At 32.2% G+C, this 16894-nt stretch overlaps 1 protein-coding gene across 1 annotated transcript in view; it reads left to right on the top strand.

Moving 5' to 3' along the window:
- Positions 1–12373, top strand: part of LOC107440822 (uncharacterized) — a 90759-nt gene extending 78386 nt beyond the window's left edge. The window contains exons 2-3 of the mRNA XM_071185161.2: positions 2471–2763; positions 9854–12373. Of these exons, the coding sequence (XP_071041262.2) occupies positions 2471–2763; positions 9854–9909 (349 nt within the window). The 3' untranslated portion in view covers positions 9910–12373. The remainder of the gene's footprint in view (positions 1–2470; positions 2764–9853) is intronic.
- The last annotated feature ends 4521 nt before the right edge of the window (positions 12374–16894 follow it).

Raw genomic sequence — 16894 nt, 5'->3', positions numbered from 1 at the left:
CCAAATCAATAACCCTTTGCTTAATTTTTTTCAGTTATTTACATGAAATTGTCCCAATACAATGCTAATGAAAAAAAAATAGAAAATAAATACTTTCTTATTAAAAAACAGTATACTGAATAAATTATGAAAAAGGATTCGAATTTTAAAAAATTTATATATAAGTATTATTCATTAAATTTGAAATAATTTCAATGCTATTTTTAAAAAATCATAATTCAACATATTTCATTCTCTTTCAGCTTATACATGTACACGAAGTACAAATTCAGATTCCGCTCAAGAAATGTGAATTTAACCCCTTAACGATCGGTTAATTTTCAAGAAAACAGTCATAAGAGTGCCTATTTTTTTATACACGTGTATTATACACGTATTTGATTAGTGCTGACATCTAGTTTAAATAAACTAACTATCTACAATTTCCTTAAAAATATCCTGGTACTCCCATCTGGTGTGTAAAATGAGAAATAAAATGTTTTCTGGGCAAAAGAAATGAATTAGTTTCATTCTTAATGGCGCGTTACTACTATTTCACGGGAGCGAGAAATAGAGGGCGAAACCTCATCCCGTCATTTTCACGGGAAAGAGAAGGAAGGGGGCCCTTATCCTAATTTTAAGATAATTGATGAAACTAAGAAAATATTTCATTCATCATATTAAATATTTTCAAAATAATAGCATTGTTTCTTTGATTAGTGTATTCAATTTCAATTAAAATGCCGGGGTTCCGCTAAAAAAAGGTTTCATCGTTTAGAGTTCCAAAGCCTAGAAAAAAAAAATTGGGATCAGAATCGGAAATCTAACATGAAATATTACCTTTCTAATAACAAAATGCATGGAAAAGCAATTCTGCAAAACCAAACTTCGCATAAAATTTAATTGTTAAGAATTTTTTATTCACTATGAATTTCACACAAGTTAGAATAACATAAATGTCGGCGGAGGAAATACCGGACAATACACTTACACTAAAAAACACACGAGTTTCAAGAATACTGTTCAGAACTTCAAAAAAAAAAAGTGGTTGGCATATGACGGGTTCACCACTTTTCTAAACTTTCAAAAGAAAGACAACAACCCACTTGCTGTAGGAAGGCATGCTCAGAATTGAAAGTTTAGCGTAGCACACTTGTTTCCCCAATTTAGCATCCCGTACTTATCGAAACGAATAACAAAAATTTAACACAGCATATATATAACTGTAACACGCGGAAGGCTGAAACACTGGGTGCTATGTTATCATCGCCCTTAAGGGTTCTAAAAAAGTTTTTATTTACTTCGATTTTTTTAAGAAAAAAAAAGTCTTATTCTGAGTTATTAGTTCAGTACAGCAATAACTGTTTCATTCTGAGCAATTTGTCAAGTAAAGATAATAATAATTAAAATCTAAATGAAGTTACAGCAAAAATGCTGAAAACAGAAAATAACAAATCCATCTTTTACATTGAAGTTGTATGCTTAGTCAAGTATTTTGTTTTAAGCTATTTATTTAAAGTTTTGTTTTTAAATCTGTTTCTTTAATTAAAAAAAACCCTATGAAGTTAAAACTTACTAATGAATATTTGCAACCCCGGAATAGCTCTCACACGGCTGTGCACGGCGTATTAACGTTGCAGCTATCAGGCTTGGATTTGTTTCTAATAATAACCTTAAAACTCCTCTACCAATCAAACAGGTTTCCGATGTTTACACACCCTTCTTCCACAATAAGTGGTTCGTTAGATTTCGCTTTTGCTTATACAGGGTGCGTAGCCCAAATTATTCAACAAAAATAAGCACCTTTTAAGCACTTTTCAAGTACTCAAAAAATATTTTTAAGCACTTTAAAAAAATATCCTAATTCGGCAGGGTTGGAAAGTTTTTGACAATTGACGGTTTTATCATGTTTTAACCGTCATGTCAAAAAAAAACTTTTGGCATTGTTTTTAACAATTGTCAAAAATCATGAAATTTTGAATCACGTAAAATGAATGGCGCTTTCATACGCTACAGACTAACAATACGGAGAAATAAGATTGGGGTTGAATAGTGAAAACGTTGTATAGAACAATGTAAACTGTGTCTTTTTGCATAATTCGAAGCGAAAATCAACATAGTGAAGGAAAAATCTCATTTTGAAAAAGGGAAAATCAAGCACTTTTTAAAAACACCCAATGAAAAAAGCACCTTTAAGGGCTTTTAAAAAACGAAAATAAGCACCTTTAAAAAAAGCTAAGCACCCTGTTATACCTGTCTTGAATAGTAATATACGACCTGAATAGTGTGTACTTTGAGACAAGGATTGGATTCTAAAAATATATTAAGGGCAGTGATTACAGAATACCTTGTATGCATAATCTTTTTTAGACCCTATGAAATGGACAACACCAAAACAGTATGATCAATACGTTCCTCTAAGTATTAATATTTGTCTTCCATTTAGAGCATTATATACACTTTGCTATAACACATATCACTTTTATTCCAGATCAAAGCGTAACCAAGGCAACAACTCGCCCAGTTCCAAATCACGCCATTCCCATAAAGATACAGAATCCCAGAAATCGTCGCACCACTCTTCCGGAGAGGGTCACGAAAAAAGGAAAAGGAGGCGGCGAAAAAGAGATTTGGAGGAAGGATTCGAAAGCTTAGAGGTAGTAGAAGAACGCAGCAAAGCGACGTGCGTCGTGGTTGCCATCAGTTCTACCATCATCCTATTGGCCGTGTCACTTGTGATAGTGACTCTGTACTTAACGCCTCATTTTGATGACTTTGAAAGAGGTAAAAACCGGTTTCCTTTTTTTTTAAAGAATTTCTTTAAAATTGTTGTTTTATACACAAAATGTGCCAAATTGGTGTTTAAATTTTGATAGATTTGACATGTTATTGTTGCAGAGTGCGTAGCTAAATTTTGCAACAAAAAATAAGCACCTTTTAAGCACCTCAAAAATATTTTCAAGCACTTTAAAAAATATTTTGCGCACTAATAATTTTTTTCCCTTCATATTGTTGAAAGTTCTTCATATATATATATATATATATATATATATATATATATATATATATATATATATATATATATATATATATATATATATATATATATATATATATATATATATATGCTGCTTTCTCACACTTTTAAAAGCCACATCCTGTTTCTAAATCTATTTTTAGCCAAAGTATGCATAAATTTAAATAAAAACATTCTTCCCTTTTAAACTACGTGGGAATCACTCGAGCTAGTTCTTAAACCAATAGTAATCCTTGGGACTTCCCTTTTCCCCTCAAATATAACAAAATAGAGGGAAATTCTTTTGCTACTTTCCCTAGGATAAAAACTTCAGCACACAGTTTTGGAGTGCGAATTTGAGCTCCGCCTTTGCTAGAAAATGTCTTAAATATACTATGTGAAGCTAATAAAATATTTTTTGCCTTCCAACTGCTATCTGCGTGGCCTAACAACACTCACCATGACTGCTACCCTTTCATATATATATATATATATATATATTTATATATATTAACAAAATGCAAAATAGTTTTCTAAGTTACATGATCATAAAATAACTAGTTTCTGACAAATAAAGAATTCTTTTCATGATTATATTAGCCACCATAAAAACAATTTCACGATTTTAAATACATTCATTATCGAGTGAATGATTCAAAATTATAAATAATTAATTTAACAATTGTTAAGAAAGATTATTTCTCTTGCAAAATGCCGCAAAGTTGCTCATGAGAATGCATGAATCCTTCCCACCGAATCTTGCTCAGTATTCGATCCCACAAGTATTTCATGAAATGATTGGCGTTTTCATACGCTACAGACCGATTGTATGTCGAAATAGATTGTGGTTGAATGAATAATGTAAACGTTGAATAGAACAATGTGGATAACAAGCTTTTTGCGTAATTCGAGGCAAAAATCGATATGGTAAAGAAAAAATCTCATTTTGGAAAAAGGAAAATTAAGCACTTTTTAAAAACACCCAATGAAAAAAAAGCACCTTTAAGGGTTTTTGAAAAACGAAAGTCGAAAATAAGCACCTTTTAGCACTATTTAAAAACGCTACCCACCCTGATGTGTTAGACACTGATTTATTCAGACTAATTTAACCAAATTGTTAGTGATGTTTTCATAGTTAATATCATGTGACTGTAACTACTACTGTTTCCCCTTAATTTTTATTGTTTTACTTTAGTTTCGCTTATGGCAACGTTGTTGAAATGTTTTATGTCGGATATTTAATTAGGATTGATAAATATCACTACATTTAAGTTGGTTTAGAATTAACAAATGTTTGTCACGTTTTAATTCGTATCTGTACATTCATCTGTAGAACTTGCAGTTCATTTGAGTAATACTAAAAGGCATCCGTAAAATGTATTTGTTTGTTGCAATTTACACAAATAGTGATGTAGAAGTAACTGTTTGCAGTTTTAACGTACTATCACAAACAGTTGTTTACACATAAAATAAAAGCACGATATCTAATTCAAAATATTGTTAGTGTTACTCACTTTATCTTAATCTCAGCTTCTTCCTAATAAAGTAGATATTCTTAACTAAAATAATCGAGCAATTATTAAGAAATAGTACAAAACGATATATTTAGTTTTCCTGGAAATCGACAAAATTGCCACTCGTTCAAAAGTAAACCTTAATAAGAATATTGCAATCACTTCAATTAAAAATGTAAGAGCAGTAATGTTCCGTTATAAGTTTCAGTTGCTCACAAAAGATTAATTAAAAAAAGTTAATTAATTTTTATAAAAATAATAATGACAAACCATTTAACTTTCTAACATCATCACTATCAAAAATATATCTTTAAATAAAAAACAGTCAACGCAATCTCTAAGCTAGCATATTCCTTGAATAATTGATCAAAATTATTCACCTAACCCAGATTTTGATCATGTTTTGAAAACAATAGAACTTATTTTTCTTTTATAAAATGTAATTAAATATTATATTTTAAAAAACATTTGGCTTGTAAATGAAAAATAAATACACAATGTCCAAACTGAAGCAAGCTTACTGGGAATTTAAAAGATTCTCCTTTGGTGGCGATGAAGATGATTATATCGTATCAAACGATCATCAGCTGGACTCTAAAATACAATTACTGCAATATTCGGATATTTGTTTAGATGACTTCATCATTGTCTTGCAACGATACAGTAACACTCTTAAAGATTTACACAAATCCGAAAAGACATTTGGCAATATCCTTGAGGATTTGGGCGACAAAGACTCGACAAGAGCAGGTATAACCATGACGGTTTGCGGCAATACATTCAGAAAAATTTCTCGCCGACGTAAGTATTTGCACACCAAGACAGAAAGACTGCTACAAAATGTTCGCAGTTTCCATCAAAATGCTACTCCAGATGCTTTTGAAACGGTTTCTCTGATGGAACGAGCCAGAACTTCATACAGATCCGGTTTGATGTGGTTAAAAGAAGAATCGCGCCAACTAGATCCGGAAGGTGGCCAACACGCCACGAAATTCAAAGAGGTGCAGGATCACATAAGAAAGCTGCAGAGTCGGTTTTATAATTCCAAACTGAAGACACTGCAAAAAATAGATTTATACTTATACTCGCGGTGCAATCTATTCTCTCAATCAGTTGTACCGTACCAGAAAGAATTCAGCAAAATGAGTTCTTTTGTCACAGCCAAAGCTGACATGGCATTAAAAGCTATTCCAAATGAGGTCACGCCCACCTATTTAAACAAGTATGCGAAAGAGATCTACTGTCCGTTGTTTCAATCAAACCTACCATCTAACAGGTCTACTGGAAAAATATCAAGACCACTTAAAAAACGCGCCAAGAAACCTAAAAGACATAAAGAAGTTCAAATAATAAATCATTCAAGCGAATTGCTAATAAATTTTGATGAACAATCGGGTCAAGATATTACTCCCAAAGTACCGAACTGTAATCTAAATAAAGGGTATCTTGACGATTTGATTGCAATAACTTTGGACTTTAATCCAACTAATGTCATCATTAAAACACCAAGCAATTCTGTGAAAGAACACTTGCATGAACTAGATGTGGATGTTTTTAACACCTTTGGTGAGAAAAATCAGAGAACCTCACTCATTCCATATCGAACCAAACATGGACATTTTGATGTTTGGTCTTTAATAGAAACTACTGAAATTGGAGAGAATCTTCCACGGCCTTTGTCATCGAATTTTTTCAGTAATTTCGATACACCATCCATTGTTAAATTAAATGAAATATTAGAAGAGTTTGACCCATTAAGGTGTGAAGAAAAAACCTCCTCAAGTTTAAAAAAGAACTTGTAACGCATAAAAAGTGCGAAGATAAAAATTTTGAATTTATCAAAGATTTTGCATGGATAAGCAATTTAAAATATAAAAAAGAATATTCTAGATTTAACTTCTTAACTAGAAATAAATGTTTCAATTGATCAACTTATGTTTATTGCTTTGATTTAAAATTTTAATTAAGTTTATGGGAATTTCAAAATAAGAAAATTGACAGCACGTTTTGGTTTTAAGTAAGATTTTTAACTTCGACAAAATACAAGGGGCACCATAATTCCCGACTTTAACGTATATTTTTAAGAAAGTTTAGGTAATGGGATTGCAAATTAATATTTAGACGAAAAAGCAAAAACACCAAGTCTAACAAATCACACTGTAAGGGTAAATAAGACAGAAAAAAAAAAACCTATTTGCATATTGAACTTCGGGATCATTACTATTTTCTTTTAGTTCATTGATACCCTTATAAGAATAAAATTATAGATGAATACATATAGTATTTAATCTGTGATTAATTTTATTACGTGGTCAAATTTGCATCACGTTTAAAAAATAAAAAAAAGATTAACTTCACAGCTCAAATTTGTGTGAATCTATGTAATCGTATCATCCAGACGAAGTTTTAAATACCTATAATTGTTGTGCTGCCATCTATCGACGATTGGGGAAAACACTGTCAGTCGTAAGGTGAATATTTGAATGCTTTAATAACATAGAATTTATAGTTTTCGAATAAGAGCTTTTACAACTTTCGCCATAGAAGTAAATGTGAATCGACTAAACTTTTTAATTATTGTATGCTAATTATTATACATACATTATTATCATAATTATACAGGGTTGGCAGGTTTTTGACAAATGATGGTTTTATTTGCTTGCCAGTGACGAAGACAATGTCGCGTCACCAACTATGAAATTAACAAAAGAAATGAAATTTTCTATCGCTAATAGAGAAAAAAAAATTGACAATGTTTAGTTGGTCCCCGTAATCAGCAAAAATTCTAGAGATTTTTCGATTCTATTACAGAGGGCGGAAAATGAAGTCTGAATTTGAGAATCTCTTGCAAAATGCAGCAGAGTTGCACATGATAGACAAAAATCCTTACCACTGAATCCAGCTCAGTATACGCAAGTATTTCATCAAACATGTAAAACAAATGGTTGTAGGAACTTGATATAACGTTCTCACATTTGCGGGAACCAAAGACAACAGAAGATAAAAATAAAAGTTTTATTTTCCGGAAAAAGATACAGTCACAAAACTGAGTCGACTAACTTAAAATAAATTAAAATACAAAAAAAGTGTATAACACACTGAGTAGTAGAAGTGCGCGATAACAAAAATGACATCTGTATCTTGCAGCCGGTTACAGCTAATTTCCGAGAGCAGAAGGAATATCAGGATGTGCTCGATGACAGGTTGCAGGTTCGGTAATCCCTTCGATCTAGCGAACTCTACATGGTGTTTTCATACACTACAGACCGACGGTACGCCGAAATAGATTGGGGTTGAATAAATTGTGAAAACTTTGATGTTGTTGTTGTTAATTTACGTCGCACTAGAGCTGCACAATGGGCTATTGGCGACGGTCTGGGAAACATCCCTGAGGATAATACGAAGACATGCCATCACAATTTTGATCCTCTGCGGAGGGGATGGCAGTATCGCTTCGGTAGTCCGACGACCTGCAAGCGAAGTCGAGCACTTTACGGTAGAACAGTTCAACGAAGACAAATACCGCACACCCTCGGTCCCTACGCAGACTGATCCAAGTGGTCACCCACCCTCACACTGACCGCAGCCAGTCATGCTCGACTTCAGTGATCTGCTGGGAACCGTGTCTTAACGATCAGTCCACTGCGGGACGTGAAAACTCTGAATGTCTTTTTGCATAATTTGTGGTAAAAATCAACATGGTAAAGAAAAATATCACATTTCGGAAAGGGAAAATTAAGCACTTTTTAAAACAACAGTCATGAATAACTGTTGTATAATCTCACATCAATTATGAAAATATCATTATTTTCAGCAACAAAGAAAAAAAAAAGGGGGGGGGGGAGAAAGAAATAAAAAGCATTATTTTATGCGACAGCAGAGCCTTAGCACCAACATTCTCTTATGGCAGTGTTTCCCAAAGTGTGGTATTTGTACCCCCAGGGGTACGGGAACAGTTTAGAAGGGATACGCGTTCTTATGCGAAATATCCTGTAACAAACGAAAATTTTATTTAAAAACGAAGCTAGCCATGAAAATTTACGATTACGTAATTTTCTATTGGCTATTTTTTGCAGAATTAACACTTAATAATTAGTGGTGTCAACAGCCAGTTGTGATTTTAAACTTTTGTGCAATTTTTGTATAGTAAAAAATACATTCATTTTTTTTATTAGTGGTACACAGCGTTACGAAAATTTTAGAAAGGGTACACAAGTCATAAGTTCGGGAAACACTGTCTTATGGTCCCCAAAAAGTTCTTCACACTATTAATATGTATGTATATATGTATCTGTTATTGAACATCTGTCTTGAATCTGAATCATCTTGAATCTGTTATTAACAATTTGAAAATGGTCGAAATTTTTCACGAATGTAAAACCAGTCTTAGTTGGGCTAATACCTTTATAATTCAAATTTTATTTACACAGTATTTAAACGATCCCAAGTCCCCCCCCCTTTTTTTACAGGGTGCGTGGTCAAATTATTCAACAAAAAATAAGCACCTTTTAAGCACTTTTCAAGCACTCAAGAAATATTTTTAAGCACTTTAAAAAAATATCATAATTAGTTTTTGACAATTGACGGTTTTATCTTGTTTTAACCGTCATGCCAAAAAAAAAAACTTATGGCATTGTTTTTGACAATTGTCAAAAATCATGAAATTTTGAATAATGTAAAACGAATGTTGTTTTCATACGCTACGGACTGACAATACGCCGAAATAGATTGGGGTTGAGTAAACTGTGTTGTTGTTGTTAATTTACGTCGCACTAGAGCTGCACAATGGGCTATTGGCGACGGTCTGGGAATCATTCCGGAGGATGATCCGAAGACATGCCATCACAATTTTGATCCTCTGCGGAGGGGATGGCACCCCCGCTTCGGTAGCCCGACGACCTGCGCGCGAAGTCGAGCACTTTACGGTAGAACAGTTTAACGAGGACCAATACCGCACACCTTCGGTCCCTACGCAGATTGATCCAAGTGGTCACCCACCCGCACACTGACCGTAGCCAGTGATGCTTGACTTCGGTGATCTACTGGGAACCGTGTCTTAATGATCAGTCCACTGCGGGACTTGAGTAAATTGTGAAAACCTTGAATAGAACAATGTGAACTCTCTTTTTGCATAATTCGAAGCGAAAATCAACGTGGTAAAAGGAAAATCTCATTTTGAAAAAGGGCAAATTAAGCACTTTTTAAAAATACCTAATAAAAAGCATCTTTAAGGGCTTTTAAAAAACGAAAATCAAAAATAAGCACCTTTAAGCACTTTTTAAAAACGCTACGCACCCTGTTTTAATAAAAATGTTATATAAATATTTCCTCTTATTCTTTTCAGGTTACTACTGTTGCAACAATACAGTGGATCCCCATAACAATCCACCAAAACATTGATGGCTGAATTATATAATAAATTAAATATATTATTGAACTGTGATGAATTATAATTGATGTATATTAATGAATTGATTCTAGGAGCTTATTATAATTATTCATTCAAAAAAAATTGCGACAGCTTAAATTCGATAAATATGCTTCGCGTGTTCAAAAAAAAAAATCATTACACACCTAATCTTCTCGAAATACCGTCCTTATTAGTAAATAAAAAATGAAAGACTTATTCTGAGACAATAACAAACTAAATTTCCATTTTTCTTATAGTTATTGAAAATGCGAAGTGGTTAACTCGTTGTAGTGTTTTGTAGTGGTTTTGTGGTTTAGTGGTTTTGTAGCTCGTTCACCAGGAGTTGGAACTTGGCTCCGCCTTCATCACGTGGTATGAGACGAAACTATTTCGCTACTTTTGGGAGAAGGTATTCAGCAATCCTGAACAAACTTTATCTGCATTCTTTTTAACATTAAATATTTCACAAATTTGATATTTCGCGACATTTTTTTATGATATTTTTCTCTTTTAAATGAATAGTTAGTCTTTTTTGAGACATTTTGCTGGGAAAACAGGTCTTTAAATTTAAAATAAATTGAATTAGCTAGAGAAACGAAAGGTATTATAGCAGATGATAAAGCGAAGTAAGTGACAGAAAAAGAAGTCACTGTTAGTGTTTGTCGCGCATTAACGGTTGTCTCAAATTCAAGTGCGGAGATGCTTCCCTTCTTACTTCGGAGCTGAAATGAACCTGCGTCCGAGGAAGTGGAGCCAAGTGCCAACTCCTGGTGAACAAGTTAATCATTATAGTACAAGTTAAATGATGAGAAGGCGTAACATTATAGTAATCACTCATCACATGACTGCGTATTGAATTAAATTTTCGTCGGAAAGTTTGGCCAAAAATTCGAACGATAATTTAATCTAAAATCCCGAAATTATTCGTATATTGCACCCGTCTCGCACCGACCACATTGTGTCAGTGGTAGGGTAGGTTAAAATCTCTTTGTTGTCTAGACGAACAAGAGGGGTTAACAAAGGGTTTAAACTTGGTTAACTTAAGAGGTCGTCCACGAAGACAGGAATGTCAAATTGCTGGATGAAGAAGTTCAACAGTCTTTTGGGTTCGGATCATCACTACAAGACGGTGGAATTAAACTTTAATAAGCAGTAAATACCGTATTGTTTGGCGCAGCATGTCCTTATTTGGACTTTGTGTCATTAAACCCTACATTCAATCAATCAATAAGCAGTAAATCCGATATGAGTTGGGTTTTCAATGTCATTGACGATAAAGGAAAAGAAAGTAAATAGACAAATTATAGAAATAGACTAGACTTATAGAAATATCGGTGCTTCGAAAAGTAGTACGGTGCTCTAACCTTAATATGGTGGTACATTGAACCATGTTTCCGTTCTTATTGCATCATAGTATCGTGTAATTCAGTCATGGTTCGACTCAATATCATATTACACACGATATTGTGGTACAACGGACTGCAGTTCATGTTACATTTTAACTTCAATTATTAAAGACTTAAATGTATTCAAAAAATTAAAAAAAGTCAAAATTATCTTTAAAATTTTTTTTTCATTGATCTAATTTTTACAATTTGAAGTTAATGAAATAGATACTAGAGAGTAATACTTAATTCATAATGATTATAGGATTTTAAAATTATACTATAAGGAAGGTGCTTCGAGAGCTTCATACTTAGTTTTGTAGGGATTGAATTCCCATGAATTGTTGTTTATGTGGAATTATACTAGATGGGACGGAAATTTTTTCAACACTTTATTGCATTTTTGGTGATCAAGATCTATTTAATTTAATTTCCGTACTTGTAAAAAATGGTTCTCTCATTATTATATTACAGAATGTTCTATGATCACCACTCTTACTGTATATTTTTAGAATCCAGGTCAAGAATGAAGAAAAAAATTAGTATACACGATAAAGGTCTTAAAATAGAAATCACTAAACAGAAAATGATGACATCATCATCAAAACCAGTAGAACTTTGGTTGTTTCAAATTGCCTTTTTCTTCTTAGTATACAACAATCAAACAGGTTTTGATGGTTTTAGTCCCGTCTTCCTCAGAAGCAATTCGTTAGAGAGAATTTTTATTTCTTCCTAGCTTATTTAATGATTTGCGACCCCTAAATATGTACTTTTTTGTCACAATTTTTCACTCAGATTTTTGAAATATACATTAAAAGCGGTGATAACGGAACTTTCTAAATCTTCCAAAATGGTCATTATAAAAAGAACATAATATGTAGTAATAAAAAGTGAAGTTAATATATGATTAGATTTTCTATTCTCTTGTGTTCTTACTTACCAATTTATTTTGTTTTGGTAAGTGTACAAAACAATTTCCCAAAAACAGTTAATTATTTAGTTACCTCTAATGAATATTTTATTTTACTAATTTGCGTGAAAATAAATTAACAATTTGAATTGAAAAAAAGTGTTCTATAATCATAATTTACTGAGGTGCAAATTAATACACCATAGTGCAAATAACAGCAATAAAAAACAACATAATTTTAATAAAAATGTATCAGAGCTCATTATAACAAAAAACGTAATTCTGATCTTTTTATTTTTTGAAAAAATATGAATACTTTTTAACGAGTTTTGTGCAATTAAACGTTATGTGATTGAATCGGTTCCAGTTTTCCTATAACGTATACAGTTTTTGTTTTCAGAAAATTTTTGCTATTTTTACAAAACTCGTAACAATTATTGAAAACTCATTTATTACTGATTTTTATTTAAGTTTAATTGCTACTTAAAAGGCCTCTACCGGCGCCATCATGGATTTCAGGTTAATTTTTTTATTTTTATTTTCCTTGATGTTTTTTAATTTTTGTACTTAAAGTTTTAATGATACAGTATTATTCGGTCGCTCAATATCTTTTTGAAATAGTCTGAAAAATAAACGGGTCACTTTATTAGATTAAGTTTGGCCAAAAATTTGAAAGATAATTTAATCTAAAATCCCGAAATTATTCATATATTGCACCCGTCTCACACCGACCACATTGTGTCAGTGGTAGGATAGGTTATGGCTTAAAATATCTTTGTTGTCTAGACGAACAAGAGGGGTTAACAAAGGATTTAAACTTGGTTAACTTAAGAGGTCCTCCACGAAGACAAGAAAGTCAAATTGCTGGATGAAGAAGTACAACCGTCTTTTGGGTTCGGATCATAACTACAAGACGGTGAAATTAAACTTTAATAGGCAGTAAATACCGTATTGTTTGGCGCAGCATGTCCTTATTTGGACTTAGTGTCATTAAATCTACATTAAATCAATTAATAAGCAGTAAATCCGATATGAGATCAGGAAAAATAGAGTTTGATACTTTTTATAACTTCGATGAAATTTTCCAAATGATTGTTAAAGCAATAAAAATTCGTGGTTTTGAATCCTTAATTTAAAACTACACATTTGAAATTAAACTTTTTATATTTAAATTTGATTTTATTACAGTTTACACTGATGAAAACAGATTTTGGATGATTCCTATTATGCTAATTTTATAAAAACAAAGATATGTGTCAAAAATTAAAAGACAGACAAAGGTGTACTAATTAACTATCTGTCAAAAATTGTATTGGTATAATTCATCAAAAAAAAAAACCTTCTTTGAAGCCGTTCTTAATGCTACTTTATTACACGTAAAAAAAAATTATTTTTATTTTATAACCGTCGTTGAACAGTCGACCTAATTTAGCCTCCGTAGCCTTATAATTTTGAGCTCAATCCAGAAGACAAGGGAACTCCTGGATCAAGTATTGGGATAAGTCTTGCCTTCGCGGTGGACTTATTGATGGAACTAACCCGCATTTGCGTTACATGGAGAGGAAGACCATGAGAACCTCCCGCGGTTAGTCTAACGGCAAGGGGACCCGTCTACCACTGAGGATATTTCATGTCAGCACTATGGTCGGTGCAGGCCAGATGTGGAATTCGTATCGACCAGCCGTTGCCGGGATTCGAACCCGGTTCACTTCATCGGAAGGCGAAAGCTCTATCCCATGAGCCTTCGCGGCTCCATCAGTTTATTTTATTTTACATAACCGTCGTTGAACAGCTGACCCAATTTTATGGGTTTACGACTATTAATGTTCAACTCCGTAGTCTTGTAATTTTGAACTCCTGGATCGAGTATTCGGCGACATTTTTCCTTCGTGGAGGACTTTTTGATGGAACTAACCCAAATTTGCGTTACATGAAGAGGAAGACCACGAGAACCTCCCATGGTTAGCCTGACGTCAAGGGGACTCTAACCCATGATCCGTCTACCACTGAGGATATTGCACGTCAGCACTGTGGTCGATGTAAGTCGAATGCGGAATTCGTATCGGCAGGGATTTGAACCCGGTTCGTTACATTGGAAGGTGCTCTATCCCCTGAGCCATCGCGGTTCGCATCAGTTTATTTGTGAAAGTTAAATAGAGAGGATTAAAAGTATATTTGGAATTTTCCCTTCCCGTTTTCATACCTTCGACAAGCGAGTTCGGTCGAGGCCTATTAAGTTTTGAAAATCACGACTCAGAAGTTAGAGAAATTCTTCGCATAACTCAATATTTATTATTTTATTTTAATTTTTATTGAAAAATTACGTCACACGAAAAATGGAGTTAATTTTAACAAAACCATAAGGATTTTTTAAAAAAATGGGTAGCTTCAAAATGTCATATCTTAAAATATTATCTCAATATCTAATGTATAATTTACTTTTTTTAAGCTATGTCGTTAATATGTGAAAAGATATTTAAATAAGATTAATGTTTATGTCATTCTTCTGCTCTTTAAACAGTAACAAAAAAAAAATGTAGAACACAAAATGCACTTTTAGAACCCTGTTTTCATATAGTAAACTCTTTAAAGAGGTAAAAAAAAGTACCCTCATTTTTTTTCAAGTACAGAAGTATATAAAATCTTACATTTTAGAACACTTTTTGAATAAATTTTATTTTTAACACTTTTTATAAATATTGGTGCTATCAAAAAATTTGGATAAAACATGGGATAAATCTAAATTTGTTTTTTTTTTAAGTAAAATTTTTCTTCTCAAGTATAGTATTTAAAAAGTGTCACAATTAGATTATATTTCCCCCTCAAATCAATATTTTTAATTAAATGAACTTCGAATCTACTCCCCTCCCTTCCTACTTCAAAATAACATTTTCGTTATCCATTAACACGTTCACGTCGGGAAAAGTGAAAATACTGGTACGGGAAAAGAGAAAATACTGGTAGAAGAACTATTTCAATATTAGATAATATTCGGGAGGAGTTAATCTATTCTCAACAATAACAATTCACTGTAAGGAAATTTATCACGGCGAAGATGCAATTCAATATAAAAATTGCACGCCGGGCGTGAACGTGTTAAAGCATATCTAAAAAAAAAACGGTTCTTGTCTAGAATACCGTCGAGTTGGCGATTAAATATTTTTTTTGCCAAATTGACACCAAATCGTTCCATTTTGTGACCATTTTCAATGGTAATTAAAACAAAGCGCATATTTAATGAGAAATTTAATAATTAGTGCATATTTACTGGGAATTGAAACAAAAAATGCATTAAAAAATATATAGATTTTAAAAAATTTATTTAGTCCTAGTGGTCAAGTTTTGTAATTTATTTATAATTTCTGCTGCCTGAGTTTTTTTTTTTTTTTTTTTAATTCTGAGTTTCTACACATAAGTTGCTTCATTATAGTACCGTAACCATCATATGACAGGTGACATTTTTCCACATTGTCCTTCTGTCTTTCATTTACTCGAAAAGAATTTGGCGATATTAAGGAAACAAATAAGAAATACATAAAATTTTCAGAGCAATATTTTAAAATGAAATAGAAATTTCTAAGTGTTCGATGAAAAAGTTAACACTTTTATAAAGCACTTTAAAGTGCTTGTTGAGGGCTCATGTCACTATATTCAATGTAAATGAAGCTATTATATTGTATTTTTTCAACTCATCAATTAAATTTTAATGTCTTTATTTCCTGAATTGAAAAAAAAATATTCATGTTTATATTTTTAAAAAAATGTTGTAATTCTATGTGCCAAATGTATCATGTATAGCGGCCAACTTTTACACTTATGTTGGACATGCAATTCAGTTTTTAATCTTGTAAAGTAAAATTCGGTTAAAAATATATTTAGGCGCTCCCCTTGGCGAAAATTCGCAATTCATTTTGGTGCCAATCGTGTTAACTGGCCAAATCAAATGTCGCCGCACATAAAATAATTAAAACGTAAAAAAATTATAATTCGAATAAAAATGCATTTATTATTATAATAGAATTATAATAATAAATATGAAATCTAGAAATGCACGCTGGGTAAAGTGGTTAAATGAACGGCTTGTGTAAATGAAACAACACTTATCTTGACGATCAACTTGGCTATACTCTTAAGTGGCATCTCAAAATATATTAATTAGCCTAATTATTCTAATATGTAACCAAAAACATGATAAACTCCCCGTTTAACATTTTTTAAATAAAATTTCTTACATTTTGTAAAAACAGCCATTATAAAGGCTTTCCTTTCCTTTACTTATATATGGTGTCCAAATTTATAATTTAAAATGGGGATTTAGTTTTTTGGTTCATACACTACATATACTATAGTTAAACAATATATCGAGTTATAGGTATTTTTTTGTTTGTTACACTACATACATTCGGTTTAGTTATAAATGAGGCTGAATTTATTATGCCTTTCGAGTTATGGCCGTGGGCTGACTGGTTGGCTTAATCCTTTGACTTGAAAAAGCTCTCCCCCTCCAAAAAAAAATAAATAAATAAATAAAATAAAAAATCCAATAAGTCGAATGTTCTAGAACAGGAGTTCTTAATTTTTTCGGCTGTGGAATCCGAGATTTTTGGGCGAAAAGCCGGTTGCATGATAAAAAAAAAAATTTAAAAAAAAACATAGCACTTGTAAATTTACTAACAAAAG

Source organism: Parasteatoda tepidariorum, chromosome 5 (genome assembly GCF_982258835.1).
Source record: "Parasteatoda tepidariorum strain Cologne lab strain chromosome 5, Ptep-v5.0, whole genome shotgun sequence".
Lineage (NCBI taxonomy): Eukaryota > Metazoa > Arthropoda > Arachnida > Araneae > Theridiidae > Parasteatoda > Parasteatoda tepidariorum.
The sequence above is the reverse complement of the archived record's forward strand: the minus strand, read 5'-3'. Positions and strand labels throughout refer to the sequence as shown.